The sequence below is a fragment of the Armigeres subalbatus genome, chromosome 2 (genome assembly GCF_024139115.2).
Source record: "Armigeres subalbatus isolate Guangzhou_Male chromosome 2, GZ_Asu_2, whole genome shotgun sequence".
In the NCBI taxonomy this organism is placed as follows: domain Eukaryota; kingdom Metazoa; phylum Arthropoda; class Insecta; order Diptera; family Culicidae; genus Armigeres; species Armigeres subalbatus.
Window position 1 is genome coordinate 283,110,736 of NC_085140.1, and position 11,302 is coordinate 283,122,037.

The following is an 11,302-nucleotide window of genomic DNA, read 5'->3' on the forward strand; positions in this document are numbered from 1 at the left end:
CAGATCTCCATGCGTGTTCGAGTTACCGGATCCGATCTTCGCATTGAAGTCGCCCATACAGATCTTGGTATCACCTTTCCGAATTCTATCTCCGACGGGATTGAGTTGACCGTAGTTCTCTTCGTCTTGCAGATCGGCAGCATCGCATCGGTTGGCTTGGCACACGGTCTCTTTGATATGCTACTGCTGCTGATTGGATAGGGCATGCTTGCAGCTTTTTATAGAAGTTCTACAGAGCCCACACCATATCCTAGACAGGCTATTAGGTCTCACATTATCACTCTAGCTGATGTCAGAAGGATGCTTAGTACGCAACCATTAGCTAGAGGTCTATTGTCATTGCCAGACCCGTATAAGCCGTATAAGAGTATTGGAACTTGTGAGCTATAGCAAGAGCTAAGTTGGACGCACCTTCTCAGATGTCGTCTCACCGTTTTGTAGCCGTTACGCATATATAGCTGACGCATGACGCTTCCAACAACGACAGAAAGGCACTCGCGTCGTAGGCAAAATAGATTAATTCCGGGATCAGAGCTGTTTTTATTATGGCAATTTTACGTTGACATGGCGGATGGATTATTGTATGCATGCATTACTTTTTGTTGCGCACTGAATGAACTTGAATGCGATCGGAAATGTTTGGAATGTTCAATTGATTTTGGCTCTAATATTGTGCTCTTGTTCAAGTGAGACAATCATATAATCTTCCTCGGAACGGACATGATTATTGATGAGCCTTAACAGCAAGTCCACAAGACCAAAATTAAATATCTGAAGTAGTGATTTGTGATGAATGTTCAATATGAAATTTCTCTCGAATAACATTTTGGCCTGCCTGATTATAATTTGTTTCAGCTACTCTGGTAGACGGCCTTCACGGTTCCGACCAGGGAACCTGTGGGCAATGCGAGCTTCCAGATCGACTGACGATGCATCTGTCGAGATGTTGATGTCCTTGGCTGTATTGTAATGGGTGATGGGCAACGGTGATTGTAGCAATCCCTGAAAATGATCGACAAACTTCTGACAGACGGGAGACCAAATCCACCTTTAGCAAACTGATCCATTGGCTGCCGGAGCATACGGTATTTCCCAAAATAGTTTACGGCGCCCAGTTACAAACGTAGAGTTGGTATTGCCACCTTATCTGGGTCATGTCTGATGCCTTTGTGGGTATTTATAATGAAAAGCTGCTGGCTTGCTTCGTCGACATAGGAACTTAGAGGTAGGCGTCAAATAAATCGTTGAGATTGAAATACCTACATTTGGTCATCCCGTTTGGTTTCCGACGACAGCAATTTTTCCTCTCCGAAGCAGCATTTATCGTGGTTGATCACCACATTGTGATCCGCAGGCTTTTTTAATACGTTCTGGAGGTTTTGGTCATGTTTTTCGATGGTGACCATGACATCGTCCAGATGTCTCCTTGTATCCGATCACTAGTTCTTCTGACTTGGTCAATTGTTATTTATATATATATATATATATATATATATATATATATATATATATATATATATATATATTTTTTATGTATTTGGTAGCTTACTTTAAAACTTTCTCCGGAGATTCGGAAGTGCTATCAGCTGCGCCATTGTAGTAGTCGGACGTTTTCATTGCGACCGATTGCGACGAACATAATGGTTGGATGTAGGCTCTCTAATTCTTCCTCTAATGAACTCTCGGGTATCTTTGACCCTTATAAGGACCGTTTGTTTGATTAATTTCTGCAAATATCGGGGTAGTAGATCGTCACGTTGCTGCTCTGTCTTCTCTATGTTGCTTGGCTTGCAACACGTCACCGCTGTGCTGTCACCCGACGCCGAGACGATCGGTGTCCGGAAGCGTGAGATATAGTTGACCGTCGTGATGCTGCCTTGGCTAGAAGTGATGATGATGATGATGATGTGATGTTCCGTATACGGCTTCCGAATAGTGAATGAGCTCAACAGACTTTTGACTTAATTTTTTTGATTTTCGTTTGTTACATTATTTTTAACATTTCAAGTGTTTGGCCACTTGGCCCTTTATCTTTGATTCAGTTTAATAGCAATGGTTAGGATTTAAATGTAATTTATAAAATTTATCTAATGTATCAGAATAGCCTTAAGGAGGCATTGATTAATTCAGAAAATTTGATAACCTAACTACTATGTACACTAATATTTACAATAATAATTTGATAACCTAAATTGGAAATAGCGCCCTAATGGTCGCCTGGTCCGATTGTAAGCAACAAACCCTAAATCTTTTCTTACACTCACCAAAGCGCTCGTGCAGAGTGTTAATACCGGCCAGACGGTGGACCTCAGAAGTTCGTGTCCTGAGAGGGGTGTTGGTGATCAACCTCAGGAACTTATGTTGAACTCGTTGGAGTTTCAGATGATAAGTTTTTGCGCAGCTTTCCCAGACCGGCATGCCATATTCGATCACGAGGATGATGATTTGCTTGTACATAGACAGCAAGCTTATTTTTCAGAGACAATGACGACCGACGGTTGATCAAAGGGTACAGTGGTTTCAACAAAACGTTACACTTCGTCACCGTCTTGTCGACCTGTTGGCGGAAAATAAGCTTGCTGTCGAGGGTCAATCCAAGGTAGTCGGCCTCATTTGCCCATTCCACAGTCGTGCTATTGAGGATGATTTTACAGTCTCCGGGCGGAACAAGTTCAGGGGATTTAGAGTGTGAAAAATGACGACCTGGGTCTTCGCCGCGTTGATACAGATCTTCCAGCTTCAATCAGCACCAACGAAGAGGAAACAGCGAAGGAGAATTTGTTTTCATCTCCTTTTAGGGTAAATAATCCAGTAGTGGAGGAACTAAGCACGCTCCAACAAATTTTATTTCGCTTACCTGTGATATATATTCGAAAGCGTTCCCCATTCATTTTATTGGAAAAATGCATCCGTCGCATGTATTTAATGAATTCCATCCTAAAATATCACTGTTCCAATAGTTGCGGTATTTTTTAATTCATGTTCCTATAGTTGTGAATCCCATTGTTTTCTTACGGGACTCGCAACTATAGGAACACTACACACATTCCTGCTAACTCGATTTTAAAGTAAGGGAGGATATCGAGAAAGAGAGTCTATTGGTTTGGTTTTTCATTTCTTTGGTTTTGATTATAGGATCTTACTGTAATGGGGTCGACTGTAACTTTCAATCATAACTCATGAGTAAAATGGCTACGCAGTCTCATCTAAATGAAACTAGTTTCACAGACAAACAGACATAACACTCGTCAAATTTCCATCGTTCACTGATTTACTGGTCAATTCAAAAAATCATTAGTTAGCCAATCGATCAATCGTGGCGCGCGCATCGTTTTTGCTCGAGTTTGACGTTTGCTCACTACCGCCATCTGGTTCGTGATTTGCCCAACTAACTGAAATCAACAGATGTCGTTAGTGTTTGAACGACGATGAATTTGATGATTAAATGTTCAATGTGTTATGTCTGTTTTTTCCTCGTTTGTCGGGTGAAGATCACTGCGTCCAGATTTTAGGACTATTGTGATATACCCTTTTGCTGTGAAATACGCAAGTTATCTCAGTAACATGTTTGTCACTGAGATACCTTGGTATCGACTGAACTCAAGACCATCTATTATTGATGAATAGAGATCCTGAGTTACAGTATGTGACTCCCCCATTCTGGCGAGACTAGCTTTATGAAGCCAACCACGTCCTTGGGGGATAAGATCCATATGTCAGCAGGTCCTTTAAAGGGCTTGCTGATAACTTTGAATCTACTTTGGGTGAGTGCACTGCAATAGCAGAGGATGTGTTCTGATGTTTCTCTCTCCTCGTCACAGAAGCGGCAATTTGAGGTTTGGATTGCTCCGATCTTTTGTAGATGGTATCTGCAGGAGCAGTGTCCAGTTATTAGACCGGTGTAGATGTTGAGATCCCTTTTGTTGAGACCTAATAGTTGTTGGGTTTTCTTGGGGTTAATCGTTACGAGCCTTTTGGATTGGCTCGTATGGGGAAGTGCATTCCAGTTTGATGTGATTTGACTGACCATATATTTGTTCAGTTCCATTTTTACAGAGATCCCGCAGAAGGGCTCAGGGCCAATGAACCTTTCATTAGATCCATTCCTGGCTAGCTCATCAGCAATCTCGTTTCCCTCTAGACCCGTATGTCCTGGGATCCAATATAGGTAGACTCGATTGCGTATGGATAAGTTTTTCAAAGCCAGAATGCATTCCCACACTAGCTTTGAGTTACAAGTGTAGTTATTAAGCGACTTATGTTGCTTGGCTGTCAGAGAAAATACATATTTTTGCAAATCTATACTTTCTCCTCAGGCATATTAACACGCATTCTAATATTGCATATATTTCCGCCTGAAATACTGTGGGCCACTGTCCTAAGTGGACAGAAATTTTTGTTGTAGGGCCATAGATTCCGGATCCTGTCAGATTATTCATTTTCGAACCATCTGTGAAGAAATTTATAGAGCCTGTTGGAACGGTCCACCTCCTTCCCACTCCTGGCGGGAAGGAATGAACGCATCGTAAGGTAAGTCATAATTGACTACCGTTTCCATCCAGTCACTACAAATTCCTATTGCGGGATTTATGGCAAATTCATTTAATATGCTGAGGTGACCCGTAAGGTCTCCCGACAGCAGAGTTTTTGTTCTCTTTAACCTTAGAGCACATTTTTCCGCTTCCAGCTTTATGAATTGATCTAACCGGGGCAGGTGAAGCATTGCGTCTAGGGCCAAAGTGGGTGTACTACGAACTGCACCAGTGATGGCTATGCAAGCGGTGCGTTGGATTTTGTTGAGCTTAGCCCTTGCAGCAGCCTCATTAGTTTTAGGCCACCAGACAAGGGAAGCATAAGTTGTCCTGGGACGGACAATGGTTTTATATATCCACATGATCATACTTGGTTTTAGGCCCCATCTTTTACCAAGGGTTTTTGAACAAACCCAAAGTGTATTGAGACCTTTCTGCACAACTGATTGGAGATGAGAGTTCCAATTAAGCTTTGCGTCGAGTATGACACCTAGATATTTTACTTCACTTGAATAAACTAATTCTCGCGTGATTTTTGAAAACGTCGTAAGTCCAAATGAGAGACTCTCTTTCATTACGCTCTCTTTTGCTATTATCTAGGCTAGTTTAAAATTGGTTGCATTATTTTCACCTCAGCACACTAGACAAAGCTATTTTCTTCAGATCGGTACTGGAAAATCCAATGTAAATGTTAGTATGGCTTTGTAATAATCGAAAGAGAAAGGAAACAAAGAGAGCCTCTCTTTTGGACTTACGACGTTTTCAAAAATCACGCGAGAATTGTGTTTGATTCACGAAAAGGGGTTTCAGTTGTACCTTTCTCCGTTTGGTGAAAGGGATAATGGAAGTTTTTGTAGGATTTATGCCTAGTTGATACTTTTGACACCAGGAAAAAGTGTGATTTAGGGCAGATTGCATTCTTTCCACGATAACACTTTCGAATTTGCCTCGTACAATAATGACAACGTCATCAGCATGTCCAACCACTTCGAAGCCTCTTCTCTCTAAGCTGTCTAGAAGCTCATCCACCACCAGTGACCACAACAAAGGAGAAAGCACTCCGCCTTGCGGACACCCCCTTGTTGCTTTAACAGTGATGTATGAACCGCTAAGCTCAGAGGAGATTTTCCGATTAGCTAGCATAGCATGTACCCAGGTAACAATGCATGGGTCGAATTTTCTCCTCAACATTGCTGACCCTATAGACGAATAAGAAGCGTTATCGAATGCGCCCTCAATATCAAGAAATGCTACAAGAGCAATTTCTTTTTGCATTAAGTGTTTTTCGATTTTTGAACTACCGTATGTAGTGCCGAGATCGTAGATTTTCCACTTTGATAAGCGAATTGGTTTTTGACAAAGGCATTGCTTTCATAAATTTGTGATTTATGTACTCGCATAGTACCTTTTCCATAATTTTGAGTATTACAGAGGATAAACTTATCGGCCTGAATGCTTTGGGGTTGGTTTTATCTCTCTTGCCTGCCTTCGGAATGAAGACAGCCCGGATTTGACGCCAATCGTTAGGTATGTGCCCCAAAATCAGACTCGCCTTAAAAATCTCAACCAAGGGTGGAACCAGTGTTTTCTCCTCTTTTTGGATCAACGCTGGGAATATTCCATCCATGCCAGGAGACTTAAATGGCTCGAAAGATCTCACAGCCCTCTCAACCCTGGCCCGAGTGAAAGCTTCCTTTGCAACCTTTATTGCGTCTTTTTTAGATCCAGAAACCCATGATCTGAGACAGCAATTCCAGTGCCTTGGTCGCCGATGCTCGACTCAGGGATTGAATCAGGGAAGTGGATCTTTAACAATTCGCTCAGTGTATTGCTAGGCTCTACAGTGAGCGAACCATCCGTCTTTCGGAGGCTACCCACACCATTGGAGTGGTCTTTTGAAAGAGTTTTTTGGAGTCTGGCCATTACGGGTGTATTCTCTATGCTTTCACACATTAGAATCCACGATTTCCGTTTGGCTGACCTTATTTCTTTGTTGTAGTTCGTCAGGGCCTTTCTGTATAGGCTCCAATCGCCGGTTCGCTTAGCACGATTGAACTCCCTACGCGCAGTTTTCCTAAGCTTCTCAAGAGTTTTATTCCACCATGGAACGTCTCTACTCGAACTAGTTGATTTAGTTGGACAGCTCTCTTGGTAGGCGTTAAAGATTTTGTTTTTAATGGATTTGGACGCATCTTCCAATTGTGTTATGAACTTGATGTGACTTTCTATGATGTACTCTTCGGATCGTAGGATAGCTGAGTAGGATTCCCAATCAGTTTTCTTAGGATCTTTAAACGTTTTTTCCATCGTTAGACCCCTTCCCATTCGAAGATGATGTGTTTATGGTCTGACATTGATATTTCTTCAGAAACATGCCAGTTTTTATTTTATCAGAGATAGACCGACTACATAGAGTCAAGTCCAAAACTTCCTGACGAATGGAGTTTTCAAACGTGGGCTTGTCACCAACATTACAAATGTCAATGTTCTTGGAAGAGAAACTGTAACAGGTACTCACCTCTGGTGTTTATATTGGTACTTCCCCATACGGTGTGATGTGCATTTGCGTCGCACCCTATGACGAAGGGATGTTGTGTCGGTGGCTGTAGGCTACGAGCGCAGCTATTTCTGGAGGAGGGATTTCGTCCACGTCACCTGGGAAGTATGCCGAGACCACCAAGATCTCTCTACTCCCTCTGGCGGAAGGTACCTCCATCCTGACCGCTACGATGTCCCTTTTATGAATTCTGAAATTGGAAAGTATTTACAGTTGTTATGTAATAAAATAGCCGCTCTAGGAGAAAGCTGGCTGTCATCATATACCAACTTACATGAGTGTTGGGGAATACCTTTGTATTCTGGATTTATTGACCCATGGCTCTTGAATGAGGGCCACGGTTAAATTCTCTTTGGTGAACCTCCGACAGAGCACACCCGTGGCGCTCTCAGCATGGTGGAGGTTCACTTGCAGAACTTTAGTCGCCATTTCCGGGGTTCCTGCTTTTTCCGGACGACGACTGTCCGGCTTTGGATGTTGCGGATCATCAGGATGTCGTTTGATATTACCGTTTGGGTTTTCTCTCTTCCCTGTAGCAACCTGGCCCGCCAGTTTCGCCTCTGTGGTCAAACTGTCGCTTTTGCACCCCTTTGCCCTGTTTTGATACCTTTGGTTTGGTACCACTAGAGCAGGGGTCGCATGTAAGCTTCGAGCTTTTCCTTTAGAGGCGGACAGACTAGCCTTTATGGTGCTTTTGGGGTGAGATTTACTAACCTCGCCCGAACCGGAGGCTTCCTCAGATTTCTCTTGGGTCGGCCTTCCAGTTAGCCGAACCTCGCTCGAACAGGAGGCCTCCTCAGATTGCTCTTGGGTCGGCCTTCCAGTCGGATTGGCGGTAGCGGCAGTCGGTTGATCTGTAATCTTCCTTAGTTGGATTTCACCAAATCGGTAGTTGAGGGTGTATTTGGACTTCTTCAACTTTTCCATCGACGCACCCTCTACTGTGAAGATCCATTCAACATGAATATCTTTCAGAATGGATCGTTTCACAATACGCCAATTAGTTGTTGTGATGTCATTTTGGCTTTCTATGAGAGCCTTTATTCGGTCGTCATCATAGCTGGAGCTTTGTGGGAAGAATGCTCGGATCATCTCTGGACGTGGAATCGCCACTTCGTCCATTGCCATCAGCTCTGCACCTTCCCAGGGTTTCATGGATGGGGATATTCTCTTTAACCACTCAGCAGTCTCTTGATCCTTACAGATTAGAACCATGTAACCGGACTTGTAGATGAGGTTGTTGAATTTGGGTTTTATTGGCTCGTTTCGCTGTTGAACTACTCTGAGCAGGAGTGTTTCTTGTAGAAGGTCTAGCTGGGCTGTAGTGAGTTGGACGGTGGAAAAGTCTTTGGGTATTATCCCGACCTTCACGCTTTTGGCCATATCACTGTAGCTGATACCAGCTGTTTTCCTCATGGGTGGGTTTTGTTTTTCTGAGGCGCGCGGTTTGAGGACTGTTGGGCGCGCTCTCTCGGATCCAGATGGTGCTTCACCCTTTTTTGTTTGGGGTCCTCTGTGGCGGATTTGTCTAGGTCGTATCTCGAGCGTTTTGAGGAAGTGGGCTCGCTCTCCTTATTCAGGATTATGGACAAGGCCTCATTCCGGTCATTTCCCTTCTTCCGGAGAGTTCTAAGCTGCTTCCTCTGCGAGCGTGTGAGTGTGGGGATTTTCTTTCTCGGAGCACCCTTGGCTTCCGTAGAACCCTTGTTATCTTCGGATCCTTTGCTACTCGCTAAAGATTTTTGGGGGGTGATGAGGGTTCTTATACCATTATTTTCGTTGTCTTCCTGGTCCAGCAGGTTGGAGTCGGTCGATGGGGGGGGTTGTAGATCTGGATCAGCTTTGTCGAAACATGTGCTGCTCCGGAGATAGGCGTTGAGGGCAGGATATTTCCATCTTCTCCTGCGAACTACTGAGTAGCTGGTCTTCGGTAAGGCCAAGCTGACACAGAGTATTCTCCACTTCGCTCTCACACGACTGAGAGAGGCAGTCGTCACCTTGAGGGTTGTTTGTAAAATTTGTACTCATTTTTGGTCCCACGAGTAGCTAGGGAAATAAATGTCCGCTGCACCAGTGCCCCGCCGTAGTGCAGTAAGGGCTGCTTACTGGGGTGTTCGCCCTGGTGCACCCCAGGCTCCGTTCGCGGTTGAGCATGTTTAGAACCCCCTCAACCATTCAGCCCTCGGCACGGGTCGCATGACACCTTGGCATTGGGGTTTATCCATTTTTGCTTTACACGATGGCCATGAATAACAGCCATCGCAACCTTCCTCCTTTACCAGGGCTTAGGACCTGTAGTTCAAGTTCTCAATAGTTTCACAATCTTTCGGACATGCAACTACGGAGAACCATCATTGCTAGCGGAGTTATGTCTGTTTGTCTGTGCTAGTTTTATTATACGTTCGACGCTTCGACACGGGATTAGTGTCTTCTTCAGGGAAGGACTTATGTTTTGGCATAGGGGCAGTAGGGGTAATACGAGCCACCCTCATTTTGAGCTTATTGACAAGTTTTATCATGTAAAAGTTATATGATCTTTAAGATTAATACCGCACTACTACCATCGGAACAGAAGAAATGACCATTGACCAAAAGAAATGTGGCTGTTCAAACGGTGAAGAGTGGCAAATCGGCTTTTTTAATTTCATTTGGTATGGAATACTCTAAACTATTGTAGGAAGACAAAACACGAACGAATTTCTCCTTCCCTGTCTCGTGTTGACACGTCGGACGAATAATAAAACTCATTTTATTTAGATGAGACTGCGTAGCCGTTTTATTCATGATTTACGATGATAGGATCTTGATAGGAGTTATGAGTCAACGATTGAATTGCGGATTTATATGTCTTTGTTACAAAATAAAATGATCGTGGGTGGGTAAGGCGGGAGACGGAATAGTTCTCCCAGATATATCTTTTTCTTAACTTTCTGCTTGATTGTTGCTCAATTGTTTGTGAGAATCATGTGATGCAATACTAGTATTAAAAAAACGTATTGCACCGAATCGTTTTCCCTAGCTTTTCCTGACTAATCAACAAGAAGCACAAGCACTAAGATATGTTTATTATTATTGTAGTAGGTTTATTTAAAAATAGTGATTTATTATTGTTTGCACGAAGAATCGTTTAAACTAAAAATGACATTCGCTTACAACCGAAAATCATCAAACCACAAAGGTAGTTCAATTAGTGTATGATAGGTACATATGTAATTATTCATATTTTAAATTAGAGTGAAAACTAATTATTAATGACTAATCAATTTATTTCAGCTCACTGAAAATTATTTCTAGGGATCACTGTTGAAAGTCACACTTGACAAGAAATTGTTAGTCCACCGAAAGCAGCTTTTATATATTCCGCAAGGATGGCAGTACAGTGCATTGAAAAAAATGATTATTTGAAAACAGGCATAATAAAACAATCAATCACTCGTACAGTTTATGATCGATCCCAACTAAGAAGCTATTATAATTAGCCCATGGTGATAATCATCTCTAAAAAAAAATAAGAATACGCTTTCTAATGAACTGAATAATGTAAATGAGGGAAGACAACACCCTTTTTAACTTCATTAATCACCTTTATTTTTTAAACATGTGTCGCACAATTATCTGGTTACCTATTATTTGAGAAAAAAACTAAATCTAGTTACTGTGATCAAAAAAGTATGAATGACCATACCAATGTATGGATGGATGTGAGTTTTGAGAAAAAGAATAAAGAATAAATCGTAAGCAAGGGATGGTACTTTGTTAGTAAAAAAATGTGTAAAGTCGCTTCATTGCTCGGTGTCTGCATAAATGGTACAAGTATAGACAGAGATTGTAATGTAGGATCGCGCTAAAAATCAAAACGACCCTATTTGAACTTCATATATGATAGAAAATTTGTTTGTGGACAAAGCGCGGAGTTAAAAAAAATAAAACAGAGATGGTACAATTGTGGACCACAAGCGATGAAGGTGATGAGGTAGCTAATAATATATTTAAATAATTACTATCTATGAATTGACATTTAACTTCAGCGACTATAATGGATAACTTCACATTCGAATTCCCTTAAATCGACCGATTTAAACGAGAATTGTATAAAAGCTAAAAAAACTATTGTGAATCTGGTTGCATTGATATAAACTAGAGCGTCGGATTAGATACGTAAATAATTACGGATCAACATAAAAATATGATGACAGTGTTTTTTAATTCGAAG

The 11,302-nt window shown here is 42.1% G+C and overlaps 1 protein-coding gene across 2 annotated transcripts in view; it reads left to right on the forward strand.

The window, feature by feature from the left end:
- Positions 1 to 10,795, forward strand: part of LOC134212332 (RB1-inducible coiled-coil protein 1) — a 73,603-nt gene extending 62,808 nt beyond the window's left edge. For both annotated transcript variants that reach the window (XM_062690090.1, XM_062690092.1), the window contains one exon: positions 10,363 to 10,795. In XM_062690090.1, coding sequence (XP_062546074.1) covers positions 10,363 to 10,370 — 8 coding nt within the window. In that variant the 3' untranslated portion in view covers positions 10,371 to 10,795. The remainder of the gene's footprint in view (positions 1 to 10,362) is intronic.
- Positions 10,796 to 11,302: the final 507 nt, after the last annotated feature.